We start from the raw sequence: 24,606 nt of genomic DNA, 5'->3' as shown, positions 1-24,606 counted from the left end.
TGTTCCCATGTCCTTCTCTATTACTTTACATTTTGTTATGTTGTTTGCTTCTGCTCGTATGGCTATATGGTTCATTTTAGGTTCTGGGTATAGAATCTAGACAAAATCGTGTATTGGAATGGTTATAACTTACAGAGCATTAGTATAGACTAAGCCAGAACAAAATCTAACGTGAGACCACCATCCAATCCCATGTGAGTGGTTTTTCATTTAAATAAGTATGAATGATCGCGCATAAGCTGTTCGTATATTCTTATAACGCAAGTTTTCATACTAAGAAATAATTACAGTTGTTATATTATCATGCATGTGACTGCTGTGTTTAAATTGGTGATTGGCCAAATGTTATCCAGTCCATGTTTCTGGTTAATCGGTCAGGTATCGTATAGTTTAGTTTTTTTTAACTGTAACTCTCTCGAATGTGACCTCGACAGAGACACTTACAAAAAAGGCTATGTGGAGTCTGCTAACATAGGTGCAGTTTGTCAACGGAGATGGACTTGCTTGATTCTTTACTGATGTTCCAGATTGTGACGTGCTTTTCGTGGACTCGTAGACAAGAGTTTCTTCCAGGCATCTCTTCGGGGGTGCACCGCCTCCCCTAAAGAAAGTCTACCGCCCCCCCCCCCCCCGAACGAAATGGAATTTATATAGAAAATATATACTTTTGACAGTGTTCGCCCCCTCCACCCCCCCCCCCCCCCGAAAATTATTGTCCCCCCCCCCCCTTGAAAAGTTCAAGTGCACCCCTGGAGAAAAAAGTCTGGAAGAAACACTGCTCGAAGAACTAGTCCCAAAAGAGACTCAAATAAAAAACTTTATACTGAATTTTGACAAATTGGTATGTGACGACGTTGCTGATTATGTCCATCCCGTCAGTTGCGGGTTCGGAACCCATGTTTCCATCATAAAGTTTTTATTTTTTTTATTTTCTTCACAGAATTACCCCAGCCCCTCTAGCTGGTCCCCGTATGAAATCTCACCGCTTGCCAATGGCTTCGTGTAAGACAGAAGAAGAAGAAACCGTATCGTAAACAGAGTTTCTTTCACTTTTTTCTCCGGTGGGGCGGACACTGTTAAAAGTATATATTTTCTATATAAATTCAATTTCGTTCTGGGGGGGGGGGGGGGACGGTAGACTTTCTTCGGGGGTGGGGGGGGGGGGGGGGGGTTTAGGCCCCCTCTCCCCAAAGAGATGCCTGGAAGAAACTCTGAACGTAAAACATTTTAGCCAAATCAAGATAATAATCAACCCAAAACAAATCTTGCTTACATCTTATTTAACAAAATAAAAGACTTGTTTGTTAAATGACTGGGTCATCTTAACCTGAGTCCATTATGTTGGGCTCTAGATCACGAGGCACCCAGTTAGGTTTTGCGCGTTAAAATCTCCTCTAGAGTTAAGAATAAAAAGTTAAGATCATAAACACAACAGCGCATTTTCAGCCGAGTTGAAATTTTTATGGCTAAATAACACTTACACAGACCATTAACACACATTTTAAACTAGAGATGATGATTTCCTAGACATCGTAAACGCATTAGTTATATTTCTTTTTGCCTTGATAAGTGGATGTAGTTGTATTTCTCGTGTGTCGAATCGAAAATGTAAACACATTATGTAACCGAACCGCTCTGCACTTAAGCCAATAAATGTATCTTATATGACTGGGTAAACTGAGGTCATGATAAATGACTCACTGTATTTTTCAATCATGTCAACTTGCACTTTTCTACGTTATAAATTCTAACATTAAATGTTGTTTATCTTGAATTACAATTACTTGGTTATGGGTGTGGCGGTAATTTTTTAAGGTTAGGCCAATCTCCTATTCTCGACATGGATTTTTTATGGAAATATGTAACGCCACATAGAATGTTGACGTACTTACGGTTTGTAAGCCCAAATTAATCACAAGTTGTGTTAAGTAAACTAGTTAGCTCTATTATATGCAAGGGCGTAGCGAGGGGGGGGGGGGGGCGGGGGGTGCGGACCGCACCGGGTGACACCATTTTGGGGGGTGACACCAAGGCAAAAAATAGCAAAATATATAGAGAAAAACTTGAGGGGGGGGGGGGTGCAAATCGAAAACTTGTGGGGTGGGGTGCAAATCGAAAGTTTGAGGGGGGGTGCAAATCGAAAGTTTGAGGGGGTGGGGTGCAAATCGAAAACTTGAAAGTTTGTCCCCGGGAAGGATCGCTTCGCCTCTGGGGGGTGACACCATTAAGTGCCGCACCGGGTGACACCAGACCTCGCTACGCCACTGATTATATGCACCTATATAGTCATGCCTATCTTCTGTTTTGCTTCTGTAACACTAACAGACTGTACTTTGGCTCAAAGGCGTAGCTAGGACGGGGTGTGTGGGTGGGGGGGGGGGTCGGACCGGACCGGTTGACACCATTTAAAGGGGTGACACTAAAGAACAAAATTGCAAAAATGTACAGAAGAAATATGCTTTTTTGCCAGTTCCATTAATGATTAGTTAAAGTTAAATAGTCTTAAGTACAAATCGACAATCATTACAAGGGGGGGGGGTGACACCATGACGTAAACGTGTTAACTATAGAGAAAACAATGTTACATCCAACTACAGTATAACATACTGTGTAGATAAACATCGTTCCTCTTAAGTCTGCAGTGATTAAATCTTATACACATACATGTACACGCATGAGACATATATTTAAATGATAGGCTTATGTAGGCCGTTATATATAAATATAAATACATATATGCCCATATTGTATTTGGGGGGGGGGGGGGGGGGTTACACCACGAAGTCAGGCACCGGCTGACACCTGACATAGCGACGCCACTGCTTTAGATATTTATAGCTATATATTGTATCTATATATATATATATATATATATATAATTCTCTTCTAGGATACCCTAGAAAACACAAAGCTGTAAGCGCGCCTAGCAGTCCCCTCTCTTCTTCTCTAAGCATATCAATACTACCCCCAACCCACATGGTCTGGTGAGCTGTGGTTCACGCTAAATGTTTACATTCGTAGAGCCGGGTTTAGTGACGGCTATTAGGGGCAGATAAATTAGTTTGTAACGATTTTAAACTTAGGGGAGGTAACTAAGAGGAGGCTGCTTTCTCTGTCGAATACACAAATTATGAATTATTGAAAAGTAGAAAATAAAACAACTAAATAGCGGCGTATGATACGCCGCGGGTCGGCTCGTTTAATATAAACTTTGTATGAAACAAGAATACCTGGCCAACAGAAGGGCTATGTGAGCGATTAATCATCTTGTCCCATGCTATTTGTTGATCTCTTCCACTGGAGGAGAGAATTGGTGGTATAAAAGGGAGAGTGTAAGGTTGACACGTGTGCCTATATAGAATAAATAAAAGCCATCACAATGTCAGTCCGTTAGTATATTATTCCTGTATTATTCCAACTAGGAATATATGGTATAGCATACAACTGCTAAAGCGAAAGTTGTAATCTCGGGTTGTGTCAGAAGAACGTCCCTGAGTCACCCTGACTCACGTTAGGTAAAGCAAAGTCAGCTGGGCGTTAGTGTTGATCACACTATGCTTTCATATGCCGCGATCACTAAAACAGGAGCCGTCAGGTTTGAAAGTGTACTTTACTTTACTTATTTACTTTACTATTATATGTGCAAGTTGCCAGCAAAATTGTTGTTGGGTTGATATAATGCGTTGTCTTTTTGGAATTCCGATTCAGTCTTAATTGTCCGAGTAAAATGCTTTCCAAGCCAATTATTTAGCAGAACGTTTAAAAGAAAAATAATTAGTACCTAATGTTTGACGCAGTTTGCATCTCTTGACCTAAGATATACATTTGGCACATGTTAAAAGATACTATTGGCAGCAGTGACGTAGGAGGGGGTAGGGAGTTATAATCCCTCAGATGGACCATCTCACTACAAAACATTTAGTAACTAAATACCATTGTTACTTTCTTAACACTTACCCCGACAAATGTATTGTACTCTATCCGTGGAAACTCGGTGGGTTACACCCATCTCACAGCAAATGGATTTTTTAAAGTTGTAATTATGGGTAAAACATTGACACAGTTGTAGGTATTCAAGGCAGATTTACATGAAATATCATTGACTATGTGAGAGCTGTAATGTGTACAACATGTCTATTGTGTGTACAAAGTATTAGTATACTTGTGGGATGAAACATGTAGTGATTTTACTCTTTTCTAGTGCTACACACACATAGACCTATATATATATATATATATATATATATATATATATATATATATATATATATATATATGTATATATATATATATATATATATATATATATATATATATATAAACGTCCCTTAGGGCAGATAAATTATAGTTTACGTATCTGTGAACTTTTAAATGGTACATTTTCATAACATTTTACGGAAAATTACGTCTCTTTTAATGTACCCAGCGATTTCTAGTTCCTTAAACCAGCTGCCAGATTAAAATATTTAGAAATTCACTGCATTTCCATGTTACTCTACTATACTCAAAACTACTCTTCTTCATTATTTTCTACTCACTTGTACTAATTTTTATGTGATGTATATTAGTATTCTGTATGAGGAGTGGTGTTTATGTGATGAATTATTGAGTGTGTATCGTGGGAAAATACGGGGTTAAGTGAAATGTTTGCATTATGAGGTGGTGGGATGTGTATTGTGGGGTGTGGTTTTTAATGTGTGTATATGTTGCTGGATGCTGTGTTGTTTGTGGGTTAAGTAATGAGGTTGTGTCATTCATGTTGTAGTAACCTTTTTCTTTTCTACAGAAACTTATTTTATTACATCTAGTCAACACCCCTACATTGTACTACATGGTTTTTATGTTGTGAGTGTGGTTTACGATGATCGTTATGTAAATAAATGTGTGATTTGTTGAATGCGGATGTGTACAAGTTGGGTGAAATTTTACCTGAGATATTTTGCCCTGAGATCAATTTTCCCTGAGAATTATTTGTCTGAGATCGTTTGTCATGGACCTGCGTCTGGTGCTGTTTGGAACTTTGTAATACGAGGAGTGGGGTGTGTTTTGTAATGTGTAGGCTTTAGGGTGTGTTATCCTGATGTGTGGTGAGGATCAGGGTATGGGTGTGTAGTAGAGTGGTGTATTAGGCGCTGTTATGTGGCTTAGTTCAGTGTGTGGCTTTGTTCAGTGTGTGGGTTAGTTCAGTGTGTGGGTTAATTCAATATGTGGGTTAATTCAGTGTGTGGGTTAATTCAGTGTGTGGCTTAGTTCAGTGTGTGGCTTGTGGTGTCAGCGAGTTGTGATGCGTTTGACATTCTTCTTATCAGTGGTGTAGCGAGGTCGGGTGTCACCCGGTGCGGCACTTAATGGTGTAACCCCCCAGAGGCGTAGCGACCCTTCCCGGGGACAAACATTCAAGTTTTCGATAATGGACATTATACACACACACAAACACACACACACACACACACTCACACACCTGGACAGAATTGAAAAGTCCATTAACTTTCAAAGTACCCTCTGTCAGAAAAGATAAAAATATTTGAATTAAGCAATCTTAAAAAAATTAGACTCCGATACAAAGTCAAGTGGGGTTTAGCTCATCGGACGAAGCTGAAAATTTACGTGAAAGTCTAATCATTGAACGGCGTTATAGCTTTACTAAGAAAAATATGCTGAAGATATAAACTATAAAACTTGACTCACAAACTTGTTTATTAAGTAGTTACATGTTTTTATTTAGTTTACTGAACGATCAAGCCTCTAAAACTTGCTAACATCAATTTAGAAATGCTTGGTGGTGCGTTGTTAACGAAGAAAACGGCCATTTTCTTCGACCGGGCCTAGAGCTATTTTAGTGATCGCTATAGTGTGTTTTGTCGAACTCGGCCTTTTTTGACCATGCTCAGAAATGATAAACAAAACAAATGTTTTAACAGAAAAAAAATCACCTTTCTGAATATGCTAATAAAAATGTTATACGATGATTAAATCACATATTAATTTTCAAATTTCTTAGTTTTTTTAATATTTAAAATATTTAGTCTATTATGCATATTTTTTAGCGCAATTTCCATTCTGGAGAATTGCATTTATTAACCCGTCATTTCTGGATGGATGGATGGATGTGTGTTCGCAGCTTTAAGTCGTATCTCCTCCTCAACGAAGCAATATCGAGGACTAGTTCCAAAGCAATTATGTTAAGCAAGTTACGAGGATGATAGTGGGCCAAAAAAATTCCAGAATTCCTTCCTGGATTTCCCAGAAAAGCCAAAAAACCTCAAAAAAATGCAGTTTTTGGCCCATATCTCGACAACCAGACCACTTAGCGACTTGAAACATTTACCAATCGATTTCTGCCATAATTTAAAACAATATTGCCGAAAGAAAGTTTTCAAAAATATCCTTTCGTTCGGTCACAAAAAAAAATTTTAAACTTACATTATTCATAATACAGTACAGTACTATATAGCAATATAGTTATATGACTAAAAACCATTGCGCGCTTACTGAACGTGATGGCGCAGCCATGGAACGTGATGACGCATCTATTGAACGTGATGACGATTTACAATTGTTATGGATAACATAAGGAAATTGCGCTTAAATTGTCATTAGACTTTTTAATTAACTTGTTTTGTTTAGTATTCCACTAAAGGCTATTCAATTCTGCACATTTTAGAAGTATTTGTAAAGAAATACGTTAAACCAGTGGTTCCCAACCTTTTTCGAGTGGCGACCCCCTTTTATAAAAAGTAAGTGACCCGCGACCCCCATAGAATTAAAAAGCCGAAATTAGTATGGAAATTAATAAGCACTAAAATAAGATTTTCTAGTAGACTTTCAATATGAACTACTCTTGATAACTGTTTTAATAGCATGAGTAAAATTGCATACTATTCACTAAACCTTCGTGGTTAACTTTTTAATTAAATTTTTTTTTGTTAACGCCAACCTATGTCATTATAATTATCTTAATTTTGTTTTTAATCGAAGAATAGTGTTGAAAATGTATTCTCGAAAAGTCAATCAATCTTATGTTTGGGTACGAATGGTGAATACTACACCAAAATTGTGTCTGCCGTTTTTCATCTTACTCGGAATCATTCTGCAAATAAAAGAACTCATCTTGTAATTCAACGGGAATGCTGGCAACATCAAGGGAAGAAGAGAATAGGTAATGCGTAAATGCAGATTCTTTTTTTTTTCAGCTCAGAGAAATAGCGATGCTGTCCGTTTTCAAGAGATTCAAGATGCCCAGAAATCGCTTCTTTCGAAATTTTAAATAACTCAAATTTACAATATTTCCAAGATTTATTTTCTTCGCCGATTTTGCAGTTTTGATAAAAGTACCCCGAGATTATCATGGAAAGTTATAATATCCGTTCATTTTACCTGAAGCTTCAGGTTAAGCTTATCTTGATGTTCGAACACATCTGCTAGGTATGGTACTCTCTCCAACCACCACTCTATGTCGATTTAAGTATACCAAAAAGTCATGTTTCCTTTGCACTTCCAAGAACAATTTGATTTCAGATTTCAATAAACAACACAATTTACAACATTTCGTTTGACAGCCAGCGTACTGTAGTGTAGAAGAATAGAACCTCGTGATCTATATTAATGTTTTTTCTCAGTTCTTTGAAGGTTCCAGATTTTATATAATTTACGCCTTATACTAGCAATGAACTCTTGATGTCAATTGGTTAGGGTAGTGGTTAGGGAGCTAAATCTTTTTTGTTTTCTGAAAGCCCGATTTTGAGCTAAACATAGATGGCGCGCCATCCGTACAAACCCCCACAGCCGTTCTAACCCATTTTAATCATCCAGTTTCAAAAAGGTATTTATTTTCTCCATGTTATCTTCACAAAAGAGCAACTCTTCTTTGCTATCATCCGCATGAATATAGACACAACAACTGCGAACACGAACTCACGTCTGTTAATTTATCAACTTGAAAAGCAAACAATGGTGAAAGCGTAATTTCAATAAAAATGTGTTATTTAACATTTAAGTACATGAAGCGTTTGGTGAGATTTTCTCCTATTGTTTTTTTTTTTTTTTTTTGCTTGGCGTTTTCTATCGCGACTTCATTTGATGCTTGCACTAATGCTGGTGAAAACATCCTGTTCGATCAAGTCTCTGGCGTCTGCAACTAGCTTCTTACCGACGAAAGAACTCCATATATTTCCGGTGTGTTCCGAATGACTTGTCTCAAATGACGTTTTAGTTTTGAAGATTTCATAGATTCGTGACTGAGAACAACTTTGTACAGTGCGCTTTGTTTCTTCTCTATTACATTTCCAGTGATGTTAACCCTTTATCTACTGACGGTACTTATAAGTACCACTTTAATTAAGTGCCTGTATTATTTTTAATTTAACACGAATTTTAAAAATTATTGATGTAATTAATAGTGTTATCTGACCTGAGTCGCCGGTAGTTGGAGGGATCGATGTTTTTTGAAAATTTTTGATGTGGCGCCATGTTCAATGTCTTGCTGTATCGGTAGTTCACAATTGTTCAGTATAGTTCTCATACACGTTCCTGATTTCCCTTTGTTTTACATTATTCTTGAAGTTTTCATCCCCAAATATTTTTTATTGGCATCTCCAATATTCAGGCAAATGCGTTTAACTTCTAGTTATACAATTTTAATCAAACTGTCTTTGTATTAGATCGATGTTTACAAGTGGACTTATAAGTACCGTCAGGGCACACGGTCATTTTTTTAGGATTTTTAGGAAATCGCAGTTTTCAATGTGGAGTGACATAAATATTATTTTGATAATTAATTATCGAAATGTACTCAAAAAATGATATCTACACATTTATAAGGTTAGCAAATGGTTTACCTAAGAAATATTATAATTACATGTTGATTTCTAGTAGTAAAAGAATAACAAGAATAAAGGTAGCAGTTGCAGGCTCGTTTACTAGATTTAATATACTTCATGTGTATACCAAAGCCTAGTTCTAGTAGTAAGATTTAATTTGTTATTTATATTCACTGCAAAAAACTGTCTTGCCTACAAGAACTAGTGTTTACGTAATGTATACCTGTAGACTAGTAATCGTCCATACTTCTGCATATAGTATAGATCTATATGGTAAATTTTAATCCGTAAACAGGAAACAGTAGGTCACTTCGGCTATCCTAAACACATTGCGCTCACTTCTATTTGTGAACTTTAGACTGTAGTGTAGACGTGTCATAACATTCCAGTAGGCTATAATTATACAAGTATTACTAGTAGCTGTGTACTGAATGACTAGGCTTTTGTTTGTTTATGCGGCTCATTGTAAGTAATAGCAATTGGAAGCTTCCAGCAAAAGCAGGTTAAGTCCGGCAACCGTTGCTACACCAGAATGACAACACACAAGAATGAGGGAGCATGACTTGTCAGCAACTTTTGCTGTGTTTGAGGTGTAAGATGTGTTCCGACAGAAAAATCCAATAAAAAACGTACTCAAAATATACTTTTGTGCTGTATTTATGTGTGAAAATTACAAAAATTACTTCTATAATAATTGCCATGTTATTAATTAATAAATTATATCGTTTGTTCCAGTTTTGTAAAAAAAAATTTTTTTGGAAAAAATGTCCTACATTCCTGACGGTACTTATAAGTACCAATATCTGTTTGGGCCATTAAAAATTATCTAAACGAAATTTCCTTCGACATATGCTTTAAATGTGCCAAAAGCAATATGATAACACATTGTTTAAGAACAAATTTCATTCAGAACCTAATTCCGTAAATAAAGGGTTAATGAAGCCGAATTTCAAAAATTCTTCTAAATATTTATGTTGTGTTTCAAATTACTAAGGTTTAGTATACCAGTTGGCGACCCCCCAGAAAGACCCCCCCCCCCTTCAGGGGGGTCGCGACCCCCAGGTTGGGAACCCGTGCGTTAAACGGTCAAAAAAGGCCCGCGAGTCGAATGCGAGAGGGGTCAAACTCCGTTACTCGACTGCCGTTGAAAAATCATCTCGGTTGATAGTTTTCAATTGGTAAATGAGATATATTGTTCAATATCAACAACAATAAAAAAAATTACACATAATTAGAGGGCTTAAAATCTACTTTTTAATGGTACCAAGGTTATTATTATACGAGCCCTTTTTATTATCGAAACTATAAAATGAGAAGCTACTATATTTGGGCGACGCGGGCGAAAAAAGCGTTTTTTACGGCAGTTTGACATACCTACAGACAGGGGCGTAACGAGGGGGGGGGGCGGGGGGGGGGGCGGACCGCACCGGGTTACACCATTTAGGGGGGTGACACCAAGGCAAAAAATAGCAAAATATATAGAGAAAAACTTGAGGGGGGGGGGGTGCAAATCGAAAATGCCTCTGGGGGGTGACACCATTAAGTGCCGCACCGGGTGACACCCGACCTCGCTACGCCACTGACTACAGATAGGGCAGTTAGTGAAATAAATTAAAAACGAGGGGTTTTTTTTTTTTCAGCTTTCTTCATCTGAAGTCGCACTGTTGAATGGAATGTTGTGGGTAGGCCTAACTGATCTAGTGACTCTATTCTGAAGTGATGTCTTTAAAATTATGTGGATCTACCGAACCTTTTAGTTATAGTTATAGCATGCGTAATTGGTGAACGGAAAAAAAAGTCACAGGAAAAAAAAAAAAACAGAAAAAAGTCACAGTTTTTGCTAGGAAAAAAAAGTCACAGAAAAAAAAGTCACAATGCAAAAAATTTATCGGAAAAAAGTCACAGAAATAAAGTCACAGAAAAAAGTCACAAACATGTTTTCAGAAATATTTTGATTTATTTGTTAAAAATTGTACCATTTTGTATGTTTATTGTTGTGGGTCATATTTTTTATAGCATATATTATTTTTAAAGCATTATGGTTTATAACAATTGTAAGTAAAATACTCTAAGATAATTTACACAACCATCTCAACTTTTGTTAGTACTTAGTTAAATACACGGTAGAAAAGCTAATTATAAAAGAAATTTAGGCACATCATTGTATTTTGCATATGTTTTGCCGTAGGCTTTTCTCTGGTCGGCCTCTCCTCAGTCGGCCTTGTCCGAATATATTGTGTGTTGTTGGCGTTTTGTGTCAATGACAGCCTTTGAACCTTGTCGGCTTTCTGTTGTGATACTATGCTTTGTTATGTAATGAGCGTGATAAATGTGTGCAGTAAAGGTGGTTTAAGTTGAACTAAACATAACTATTGTTGCGAGCGATGAGTTGAGGGCAGCAAGTCAGATGAACTTACCATTTCACGGTAGTTTAATGTTAGTATTTTTTTTAAAAAAACACAATGAAAACCGAGGACGTTGGAACATTCTATAAATGCTATCAATATTATGTTTTACATAATTACAATCTACATACTTCATACTAAATATTTTTAGATGAATTATAAAAGTTACCATGCGTATACAACCTACACACATTACATTACATTTAAATTATCCTAAGTTAATTTGCACTCTCTAAATATAAAATTCATAAAAATATTAACACATTCCATTCAAATATATATTTGTGACTTTTTTTCCTGTGACTTTTTTCCTGTGACTTTTTTTCTGCGTTTTTTTTTTCCTGTTTTTTTTTCCTGTGACTTTTTTTTCCTACAATCGCGTAATTGCAGCGTAATAAGATGCTAGTGTTAAATATAGCTCCTCTTGCTTGTAAACATTAGTTTCTATGGATAGTGTGAAAAGGGTAGTTATCGCGAGCCCGTAGGATATTCATTATCAGTCATTTTTAATAAAGGCCTAAACTAGAAAAAAAAGCATACGTATATAAGGTTTACTCTTGTTTAAATATGTAAGTTTAAAAAAATCACCACAGATTTAAAACGCACGGGAAAAAATAGTTTTTCGGTTTTTACACAAACCGTTTTTCCAAGAAATTGAAAACGAAACAGGCAATCCAACTTGTTATCGCAACTGCTCTGGATTCTAGATCTAGATCTAGATTCTATCTACTATCTAGATTCTAGATGGATCTAAATTATTCTAAATCTTGATTTTAATAACTTAATTAAAGTAACGAATGATTTTCAATTGCATCAATCTAAACTTGCTAATGAATTTACTTAGGCTACACTACTCAATTAGGCTTACTTCAATTAGATATCTACTACTGAATTAGTGAATTAGAGAATCAATCTAATCTCTAAACTGAGTAGGAAAGTAAACTCTAGATTTCTAAACCAAAACTTTATCTTGAAAAGTGAAAACATAAAACTAAAACTCAGTTTAATCTCAGTAGAGTATTACACCCTTACTTTTACTTTTAAATTACTTTAACATAGTTTTTATTATTTTTAAGTAGTTTTAGTATTAGGGCCTATTTTATATTTTAGTAGATTCTATATTGTCATTATTGTTCAAGATGACATAATCATAAACAGTTAAAAACTACATTTTTTTAACTTAAACTTGATACCGATTTTATTTAGCCTACCAAATTTAATTTGTAGCCTAGAAAATGATTTGTGAAAAAATGCGTTTGTTTTTAAATGGCTTAGATTATATGACTGATACTCAGCGATACTGTGGGTTAGTTTTTAATAAGGAGTGTTGTTGTGACGTGATTGACCGTTCACTGCTGTTCAGCAGAAGTGTGCCTGTTAGATTTCTACCAAATTTAATTTGTAGCCTAGAAAATGATTTGTGAAAAAATGCGTTTGTTTTTAAATGGCTTAGATTATATGACTGATACTCAGCGATACTGTGGGTTAGTTTTTAATAAGGAGTGTTGTTGTGACGTGATTGACCGTTCACTGCTGTTCAGCAGAAGTGTGCCTGTTAGATTTCTTCCAATTCAAATAGGGCCTACACAGCGGGCAAAATGGGCGGGCTTAGTTAGCTGTCGTCTCAATCAAGTTATTTTTTGAAGATTTTGTTTTACCCTGCATGATTTTCTTCAAATTAATTAAATTAGTTTAGCAGGACGCAGTATGTAATTTTCCATTTTTTGAGTATGTTTACAACAATACAATATTAAATAAAGCAATTTAAGTGTGGCATCACACATTGTCACAAACTTACGAATTCCCCCTATGCCTATGTGTGCCGTCATTTATGGACGACCCCTTAATATATAAGGATATATTTTTTAGGTAGACTTCTTATATTTTTTTATAATTGGCTAGTGTTTCAGGCATCTCTTCTGGGGGGCACAATATGTAGGCTAACTTTTACCAGTGCCCCCCCCCCCCTCTTCTACTTTTTAAGTTTAACTCTTTCATGTTTTTATTATTGTAATCTTTTGACTTGACTTAGTCCTCGTTGTTCCTAATGGAACGTATGGCCTCCACCTTTTTCCTTCCATTTCGTCCGATCCCCGGCTTTTAATTTTGCAGTCTCCCAAGACATCCCTGTTGGCTTCATTTCTTCGAGAAGACACCGCCTCCAGGTCTGTCTTGGGCGACCTCTCTTCCGCTTCCCTTGGGGGTTCCACTCAAGCGCCTGTTGTGTCACATTTGGATGAGCCTTTTGCAGCGTGTCCAAATTAGATTCTCTGATAAGAGATTACCTTATTTCACTTGTAATTAGGCCTACTCACTACTGAAAAGTCATGTGCTCCAAAGAAAGAAGGAAATCCAGTTTTATTCCTTAAGTTTAAAAATTTAAGTATTTCTTTTAGTAAGCCTCAATGCTATCGTTAGAACATATACTGAAGTACTAATTTTTTCAATTTTATTTTTTAGTTACTTTAAAAAAAATGAATGCTCAGGAGTGGCAGAAATTGAGGAAGAACTGGAGTAAACTCCTGCGAGTTCCTTCTAAAGAAATCTGCATTTATCTTTTTCAGGTAAAATTTACTAAAGAATGTCCTCAACTGTTTCTTAAAATAAAATTTTCTTTCATAAAATGTGCTATTTCCTGGCTTTATTTTCTACTTTATTTCAGATTGAGGTTCTCTCTTACAATGACAAAGAAAAAGTCCAGAAAGCTGGCACCACTGCTGATGAAATGGAACAGCTTCTAATCATTTTGAACAAGAAAAAGAATGGTTTTAGGTAGGGTACATAATAACATTAAGGGTCGGAGTGGTCTAGTGGTAGAGAGCTGGACTGCTAACCCATAAGTCTCAAGTTGGAATCCGGGTTCAAGTCAGTAGACCGTCCCTGAGTCCACACAACTCTGATGGGTACCTAACTCACGTTAGGGAAGTAAAGGCGGCTGGGCATAGTGCTGACCACACAATCTCTTCATATGCCGAGGTCACAGAAACAAGTAAAACTCTACTTCACTTGCCCCATAGACTGTCAGGTTTGAAAGGGAAACTTTACTTTTACATAATAACATTAAAAAGAAGTGTATTCATTTTCTTTTTGTAGCAGTACTATCTACTACCGGTTTTTCATATGATACTAGAGTATAATAATTTTCAAATGTGTGTACCCTTTGTTGCTTTGAATATGGCTGGTTTTAACAGTTTCCTGTTGTGCTACAGCATTTTTCCACTCACACTGACAAAACAGTCTGTAATCATTGAAAGTATTTTAGCCTACTCTAAGCCTGATATTGTTTTGATTAGTATTTTGAAACAATCCTTAATAAATGTCAAGTCCTATATTGTTTGAATAATACATTTAATTGATAATTTTAGTCATATTGAATTTTTACATACCCTAATACCATCAGGATAATTCATTAATGTGTTTGAAATTAGATAGTGTAAAGAGTATCGTTTTATTTATTTTTTTGGAAACATTAATATTTATGCATTAAGCCAACTGTTGCAGATAAAAAAAAAATAACACCACTAAAAATCTTTGATTCTAACTGAAAACAACATTGTTTCATCATCTTTAAAAAAAGAAATGAACATTATAAGCTATGTCACATTTGTTGAACCTCCATCTCCTGGGTTTGTGAAGACACCTAAAATAAGTTATTTTCATTATTTTCAACTATTACTTGACAAAATAACTAATCATATTTGGTGTATATTGTTTTAACAATAATACATACCTGTACATAATTTACTAGATACCTGATGGAAGCTATGGAAAAAGATCCAGAATTAAAATACTTAGTTGATGAGATAACCAACACAGAAAGCTCAGCTGATAGCTCCCTATGTTTTGAAAGTGAGTGCAATTATTAAAACTCTTTATTATTGAGATTTCTCAATCTTATTATCCCCTAGAGTGTATGCTTAAATCATGTTATTGTATGATAGTTGCCTTAAGTGCAACTGGACCACAATACTTTTTCCTGGGCCGGCTAATGTCCGAAATCAAGAAAAAAGACTCTGGACGGTCAGTGAGATGTTACATTGGTTAATGCACAAATTGACTGGCTAATGCATGCATCTTTGGCAAACCAATGCATGCACTGGCGGACTTTAAGCTTTGGCAGTAATGCACATAAATTTATATATACGAGCCGACCGCGGCATATCATACGCCACTATTTAGTTGTTTTATTTTCTACTTTTCAGTAATTCATAATTTTAGAATTCGACAGTACCAATGCTGCCAAAGAAAAAATTTGCTTTAAAACACTATCAGATGGTCGTGAAGGACGATACCCCCCTCCTTTCCCCCAACCCCTACCCCATACACCCCCCCTCTTGAAAGCAATCTCCTCTTTGTTACCTCCCCTATTAGTTTAAAATCGTTTCAAACTACATTATCTGCCCCTAATAGCCGTCACTAAACCCGGCTCTACGATTGTAAACATTTAGTGTGAACCACAGCTCACCAGACTTCCTAGAGAGAAAGAGAGGGGACTGCAAGGCGCTTACAGCTTGGTGTTTTCTAACGTCTCCAAGAAGAGAATTATATATAAAGATATTATATATATATATATATATATATATATATATATATATATATATATATATATATATATATATATATATATATATATATATATATATATATATATATATATGAATATATATATATATATATATATATATATATATATGAATATATATATATATATATGAATATATATATATATATATATATATATATATATATATATATATATATATATATATATATATATATATATATATATATATATATATATATACATATATATTATATTCATATACATATGTATATATATCCACACACTATTAGTATCAATAATCAAAATTTTTTTTTTTTTCAGGGGATTCCCTCATGGTTCATGAAAAAGTCAGAGATACCTTACATAAGTTCTTAACAAACAAAGTAGGAGAAATTGTATCGTTAGCTGATGTAAGGGAAATATTAGATTCCCAGGGTGTGTTTCTCCACCATAACCAGTGGTCAAACACAGAAATTTCAAATTTTATAAAAAATGAATTTGTTGGCGTAGAGGTCATTCAAGAAAAGAGAAGGGAGAGAAAGAAAGCTAAGCCTGTCATGTAAGTTTTGTTTTATCTGTCTTATTTTGTAGCTTTGTTGTGTTAGCTCCAAAGTTTAGTTTTCCAAAATGGCTTCTTGAAGCTGCAGAAAGAAGTTTTGTTTTTCTCTGACTTTCATTTCTAGGTTGAAATTATTAGAATTCAAGTAGTTTTTCATTACCTGAATGTTTATTTTAAAAGCAAATTATTGATTAATAACATTTTAAGATCATGTCCATTCATATAATGCATCCTTTGTATGTATGTATTTATGACTTGATTGTTAACTGATCCTTAAGATCAATTGAAGGGCTCAGTGGAAAAAGTACTTAAGTTACATTTTTTCAAAAATGAGTTAAGACCGGTATATTATTCGATTACCTACCCTTAAACATCCCTGTAAATTTGGGCCATGGGAAATGTACCGAAGTAGCTTAATTCGAATACTTTGCATCAGCTGTTTTGGTATTTCAGCTTCAATTTAAAAACTTTGCACTCATTTTTCTCAAAACTCTCAAAATACACTTAAGTACTTTTTCCACTGAGCCCTTCAATTACTGTTAAGGTTTCAGTATTATGTGAAGCTTTATGGACATGTCACAAAAAAAAAAAAAGCTATGAAATAATATAATGGTTTAGCCATCTAACTAGAATGTTGATCACTCCTATTTATCAAACTTGTGTTTGATTTTCAGTTAATGTTTTATTTTTCTAAGATCCTTCAAGAATTTAGGTATTGTTCGCCCCCAAGAACAGGCAGCAGGCCAGGTGCAACAGGAACCTGCAGGTTAATATTTTTATAACTGTAAAAAGACATTGGAGGAGTCTAGCAGTTTAGTAACATTATCATCATTTTCATATTCATTGCTGCATTTTTCTTCTAAATCACTTCTTCTTTAATTAAATTTTATTATTTAGATTTTTAATAGCATTTCAATAATTATAATATTTTTGACAGTTCTAGAAAAGCTAATTTTAAAAAAATAATTTTTTTTTTACAATACATCTTTAATAGAGAGGAAACTCAGAGATATGAAACCTTCGGAGCTAAGAAACTACCTTACCACACAATTTACTCAAAATGATTACAATACTGAAGAACTTGCCAACTTTGAAACAGAAGGCATATCTGGAAAAATCTTCATAACAATGAAAGAGGAAGATTTTGTTACAATTTTACCCTCATCAAACTTTGGTATGAAAAGATTGCTAACCATGTTGATAAAAGACAATTTAGAAACTGATTCTTCTGAAATGCAAAGAAAAAGCGAAGAGGTTGTTCTTCCTGATCATTTCCGTAGTTTTGACCATGATGTCGAGGTCACAGACAAATATAATTTAGGTCATTGTGTGGATGTTTCATTGAACGCAAGAGGCAAGAAAACAACACCAATACGGAGGTTTCATTTAATAGAAGGAGAAGATGCGGACACTGTCTTGGAGTTGATGGCAGCTGAAGTAGTTCCTTTTGCATCAGCGTGTCTCAATGACAGAAGAAATGGTACAATTTTCTTCGGTATTTCCCCATGGGCATCTGAAAAGCACAAAGCTGGGGAAATAGTTGGAATGAGCTTGGATAAAACAGAATGTCAGATGGAGATCAATAGTTTTCTAAAAAAATCTTTTGCCGACAGTCAGAAAAATATTATTTCTAGTACAGTTAGAGACGCCAGATTTATACCAGTCGTTGGCAGAAATCAGGCTCAGAATTTTGTTGTTGAGGTTGATGTTGTACCCACAAGTGTTGTTTTAGATAAAGCTATAATTAGGACAAAGCTGAAGCACCTACCGAACCATACCAAAAATCATAAGGAAAAAACAGCAGTTTTTAGATTCTCTGAAGACGGTGAACCCATGGTTGCATCTGCTGAAAATTTGATAGACTATGAAAGAGACCAACAGCGTATTATTGAGCAAAGAAAACAAGAAGAAAGTCTTCAAAGCTGTGAACCACCAGCTAATCTAAGAATAAAGTTACGCAACTGGTTAACAGGAGGGCCTGAAGTTATTGAAGATGGTGTCTATTTTTTCTTAGTGACAAGTCCCATTGATAGCCACATGCATCAGGAGTATCTACTGCAAAACATGAACTTCATCAAAAAGCTGGACCCTGAAGTTGTATTTGACTTTGACCCCAAGGGATCTACAGATGGCCTTTACCATAATTTAGACAGCCAACAAAATGAAGAGATGAGGGTCCTAACCACTGATAACTTTGATAGAAATCTTATACCAAAACTTGAGGATTATAACAGTTTTGTAGATAGCCTTGGTAATGAAAATCGCATTTCTTGGATATTTTGCAATGGTTATGAGGCAATGAATTTCCTTGAAATGGAACCAAAAAACTGGAATAAGAACAGAAGAACTGCATTCCAGAATACTTTAAATGTGTATAAAGATAATTTTGATGTTGACAGGATAATTATAATCATCTTCTTGTTTTCCAAGAACTACAGCGCCACGATCGAGGCCTGTGATGAAATTTTGACTAAATTTCCTGAACAGTGGGTTCTCATTGCAGAAACAGAAAACATAGCCAAGCTCTGGAAAGACCAGATGTTGTCTCGGTGTAGAGTGGATAAAGCAGATCTAGACAGATGCGTCGTGGGCATGCCATGGCATCAAGTCAATGAAACAGTTAACAATATGATAGTGAAACAAGACACAAATAAATGCACCTTACCCTGCTCTAACGGAGCTTTAGTAGAGGTGAAACAGAAGAAACTTAAAGACTGGAGTGACATTGATTTGCTTTCCGCAGGAGAGTTTGAAATTTCTGAGGACAAAAAAGAAGTGAAGAATAAAATGAAACAAGCAGAGGAAAACTTTTATAGAGGTGAGCAGGTTAGCTGGTTAAATTTCTACTTTCATGATCAGGTTTTGAAACGACGTATTCATGATGAGTTCAAGGTGTCAGTTGACGCCGCTCTTAATGAAAAGGGAGAAGAAGATAAAGTTACCACAGTGGTATTGATGCATCAACCAGGGTCAGGGGGGACAACTTCAGCGAGACAGATACTTTGGGATTTGCGCAAACAGTACAGATGCTGTGTTGTTAACACAATTACTGACCAGACAGGGGAACAGTTAGATGAGATTAGAGCATATGATGACAAAACTCCAAGACCGCTGCTGGTTCTGATAGACAATGAAGATGAAGATAAATATATTATGCTTAGAGAAAAGCTGGAGGAGCGGGGAAGAAGACGGTGGAGGGATGAAGATGAGCATCCATTTCAAGTTTACTGTACAATCATTTTATGTGTTAGAAGAGCATCTTTACCAAAACAGTTGAAAAGTAAAATTATCTCCCTGCGCCAAGAACTCTCACGTGAGGAACTACACTGGTTTAAAGAAAAAAATGAAAAACTCACCTCACAATTTGAAAAAAATAAAGAAAAACATGTCAATCCTAAATTTCTAATTTCATTCAATATCTTAAGAAAGAACTTCGACAAGGATTATGTTTCTAAAGTAGTGAAAGAGTTTTCTGATGACGTAAAGGAACCTAAGGAAGTGAAGCTCTTGACTATAGTTTCACTGTTAAACAACTATGATCCTGATTTCAAGCCCATTCGAGTGTCGTGCCTAGATAGAATTATCTATGAGCAACGAGGACATAGACAAGTAAAGCCATATTCGAGAAACATCAGCTGGGAAGCTAACCTCAGCCAAGCTGTCAAAGTACTTCTCAATTTGTCTTCAAACAAAAACCACCCGGGGAGAGCAAGAAAATCATTAAGAGTCTTTAATAAAATAATTGCTCTTGAAATTTTAAATAAAATGAAAGAACGCACAAATCAAAGTGAAAGTGAAATTATGCATCAGCTAATGAACTCTGGGGTATTTGATCAAACCAGCTACGATGCCAAACACCTTCAGTCTGTCATTAACAGTGTCATGAAAAAGCGCGAGTTCATGCCTGACGGGAAAAAAAAGCACAAATTTTCACAGTTCATATTAACTGTCCAAAAAAACGAGGCAGCAGAAACAGCTGTGGGGCTATTGGTTGATTTATTTGAGTTAAACCATGATCCTTTTACGGCCCAGCTTATAGCCAGGTTTTACATAGAGTTAAAAAACTGGGACAAGGCTGAATATTTTGCTAAAAGAGCCACAGGAATGCTCCCGAATTGTTCTTTTCTCTGGGACACGTATGGCCAGGTTTTTAAGAACCAAATGTATAACAAAATAGATTCACAGAAATCTCTGGATAAAGCTGAGGGATTTGCAGAGAAAGAAATTCATGAGCTAATTCAACTTGCTGAAAAATGCATTGATTGTTTTAGACATGAGCAAAGGAAAAGTGAGCGTGAAGTGACCACTAATGGAGAAAACAATTTCGCTGGTTATTTTGGGGAACTACGCGCAATAGTTATTCTGTTAAGTGCCTTAGAGCTTTGCCCAACTTTCAGTAAGGGTAATTTACATGACTTCTTAGTTGATCCTAATTACCAACTAAGCTGTTTTGATAAAAGTGAGACTGAGTTTTTGAAACATCTTGAAAAATATTCAAGTGAAGCCATGCGGAGATTGGATGAGGAATATCTTCAAATGAAAGGCAGCATCAACTTAGATGTCATAACACCCAATGCTGATTTTAACAAAAAGTCCCTACTTGGTTTAAAGGAGAATTTGGATGCTCATTTTGGTGAAACAACTGATGTTGCACCACTCAATCTTAATGAAGAAGACAAGTGTGAATACCGCTATAGGCGAGCGAGAAATTTGGGCGCCACATCACTCCACCTCTTGCTTAAAATGAGACAAGAACGGAAGCAAGATACACTTTTAAGTATCTATGATCTTCTCCTGAAAAATGTTAATTCAGCTTCATGCAGATTTGACGATCTGCGAGCAATGCTGGACACAGTGACAGTTCTTTTATTGGATGATGAACCACCACCAGGACTAAAATATGAGAATATCTTAGAATGGAGCAAAAAACTATACCTTGAAAGCAAACCATCTGAAACGAATCGTTGGTATTTAGAACCCTATTTATATTTCGTTCTCTACAACTTTCCTACTCAAGAACGACAAGAGTATGAACTCTGTCTACCTATTAACCTAATAAATGCTCTTACTAAATGGCATGAGGCATTTAAAACTAATTATCCCAAATTTGAGCGTGAACAGCTTCGAATAAAAAGAAAAGACACAACTCTCTTCTTTCTTGGAAATGGGAGACCATTATATGACATTGTACACCAGGACTCGCTAGAAGTTATGAATGACGCATCCCTCAGAGAAAAATGGCGTCTACCAGGTGTGCGAGAAAAGCTGCAGCTCCAAACTGGTCTTCTGCAACATGGAGGTGAAAATATAACTTACAACATTAAAACTAAAGAGGGAAATAATTTTGAAATCATTATTCCAACATCTCATAAAGTCACCAAACGGAATATGTGGCAGAAAAAAGTTTATTTTTACATTGGATTCAGCTTTTCAGGACCAAGAGGGTTTGGCATCTCACTTGAAGAACCACCCAAAGCCGGAGCAGTCCCATTGCGTGTTAAGGCAACAACTATTGTTAATACAAGTCGATTGCAGAAACAAATTCCTAGTAATCTTCCAATACTTATAGTACAGCGCTTTGACATTCTAAGAAAAATAGAGCAAGCGAGGGTAATGTATAGTTTATCTTATTTTTGTACACGATAATCATGATATAAATAGCAATTGATTTATTTATTTTAGAAAACATTTGCACCTTGTCACAGGCTTTTTCTCCTACCTATTTCATGGCACACACTCAAAACAAAAATCAACCCTTGTTCCGTTAATTTCTATAATTTATTAGTTCATATGTACAACACCTTCACTGCAAACATCGCCATGTTGTTCCCGCGCTATTTACCTCTCGCTTCCTTTCCTTAGCGCATGCGCACACCCACCTTTCATTTTAGATCCATATCGCCTTTTTAAGATACCCATTCGAAACATACATTCATCTACATTTAACTGTTACACACCTCAAAAGATGTGTTTTTAGATCTAGATTGCTGCTTTTCTTTTAGTTGCTATTTTTATATTAATATTTTCTGATCATAAATAACACTTATTTTGTCTATGTTCAACATTTAAAATTAACATTCTACTCTTTGAATACAGTACCATCCAAGGCTTAAAGATGATTTGGTGAAAAGAAAGCAAGAAATTGAGAAAGAAATTGACCTTCTTGTTGGAAAGTTTTAATCCTGGTCCTAAATATTTAAATGCCTTTCTGGATTTTTAAAACTTATTTTTGCCGGAAATGTTAACTTGCAACATTCCGATGAACACATTTATGATAAAGCAATAAATATAGAAGTTTATATATCTCTTTAGCTTGTTAAAAATGTCATTAAGAGTCTCATAATCAGTTGCAACAAGGAAAACTGTTCTTCAAAAGTACTCCTCGTTAACCTGTTTAGATTTATGTTTTTTTTAAATCCTATTCAGTATTTAACAATGAAAACAATGAAAATTTATTTTCTAAAAGAATATTACCTACCATATAACTTATATATTATAGCAATTATTTCTCAACAAGAATCCTGGTTTATCTAATTAATCTCCCCATTTACATATTTGTAGACAAACACATTTATTTTGTGTGCAGTTTTAAAAAGCTTAGTAATTTTTTTTCTTACTCCCTCCTTTTTAATGTTAAATTTAATTTTTTATTATACTTTAAGTTAGATATAAACACAATTATTACTCGTACAGGTCATTTCAGCCTGTTTAAGTTTTAAAAAGTTCATGTTTTCGGTGGTTTTACAAAGCTCAAATTTTAAAATATTGTACTTTACCATTTACTTTAATTCAGTATTGTACATCACATTCCATAAACTTTTTAGCATAAAATGAAAATTCTTTTATGTTTAGTGGTACTTGGGAGATTTTTCAACTGTAAAATCTATGTGCCACAGTACTTTGAAAAATCAGCCATTGAGAGTGAGAATGTGGCATAGATATTTTTATTTAAGCTGCTATCTGTTAGTTTGTTTCATGTCTCTGGCACAATACTTAAACTGGTGGAAGTGATATCCACACAAGTCCCCCATATTTCAAGGTCACATGCAAAAAGAAATCAACTGTAGACCTTTAGAATATCTAAATGTAAATTGTATATTTGAGAGCTCATAGAACTAACTAATTTTACCTAGAAATTTTATTTTTTACAGTATAAACATGACATTTTTTAATACAACATAATAATACTGTGTTATATTTTATTTATTTAATAGTAATATACAAAAGTAAAGTATTGAGTATATGGCTTTTACACCAACAAGCATATAACAAATTATAAAGTATTTATATAAAATTAGTTACTGAAAAGTATAACTATAAGTTTATAAACCCGGTGTAAGTAAAATGAGATGATTGTTAAACCACCATCTGTACTTATATATTTAGTGGTGTGTTATAATTTATTATGATTTTTTTATAACTGTGATCTCAGTGAGCGTTATTATTTTAATTATTTTATTTTGGTATTTTATGTCTACAATTTATGCAGACTTAACATAGTCCACAATGTTCTAATAGGTAGAGCTTACTTGATTAGTTAAGCTAGCTGGAGAATATTTGTTTTTACTTACTTGCTTGAAACTATTCTTGGATAACTCACAATATTGATTGTTACAAAGTCATTGTATTTTATAAGAAACTTTTTGTATTTATTGTCAACTTTTATAAAGTTTATATTGTTTTGTTTAAGTCAGATTGATTATTTGACAATCTAATATTTAATTTTCTAATGTTAGCTTTAAAATAGTAACAGATACTGTCTATTTCTTTCTTTATATCTGATTCCCGGATGTATAAATTTTTTATTAAATTTACATTTACAAACATAATATTAGGTTTATAAAGGAACTATATCTGTATTTGTATCTAAATCACTTTCAAAATGGTTATATTGCTTTGATCAAATCATTCAGTTCTATAATTATTTTATAAATATTAATATTTTATATCATTTGTTTTGAATCTTAAAATAGTCATATAATTATTCAATAATGCTTTTGATAGATTTGTTATCCTGAATAACTAATATAGGCTAAAAATTATTTAATGATTCTTATATTTTTGTTGTTTAAATGTATTAAATTAACACCATTTAACATGAATTTCTTAAGAGAAATTGGATGTGATAAAATATAATATTATACAATTATCAAACTAACTCACCAGATCATAATAAGGGAGAAATCTCTGAGGTTAAAAAGTCATAATTTATGGTCTATTCACTTAAGATGCTTCATTTTACAACTAGAAGTTTACTTT

At 34.7% G+C, this 24,606-nt stretch overlaps 1 protein-coding gene across 1 annotated transcript; it reads left to right on the top strand.

Annotated features, from left to right (window-relative positions):
* The first annotated feature begins 11,926 nt into the window (after positions 1-11,926).
* LOC131942648 (sterile alpha motif domain-containing protein 9-like) lies at positions 11,927-22,527 on the top strand. Its single transcript, XM_059302547.1, has 8 exons — positions 11,927-12,014; positions 13,685-13,788; positions 13,887-13,996; positions 14,973-15,073; positions 16,110-16,347; positions 17,043-17,113; positions 17,342-21,957; positions 22,444-22,527. The coding sequence occupies exons 2-8, from the start codon at positions 13,699-13,701 to the stop codon at positions 22,525-22,527; spliced, it is 5,310 nt and encodes a 1,769-aa protein (XP_059158530.1). The 5' UTR covers positions 11,927-12,014; positions 13,685-13,698.
* Positions 22,528-24,606: the final 2,079 nt, after the last annotated feature.

The sequence above is a fragment of the Physella acuta genome, unplaced genomic scaffold (genome assembly GCF_028476545.2).
Source record: "Physella acuta isolate Inbredline_101_S28 unplaced genomic scaffold, ASM2847654v3 ptg000036l, whole genome shotgun sequence".
Lineage (NCBI taxonomy): Eukaryota > Metazoa > Mollusca > Gastropoda > Physidae > Physella > Physella acuta.
The sequence above is the reverse complement of the archived record's forward strand: the minus strand, read 5'-3'. Positions and strand labels throughout refer to the sequence as shown.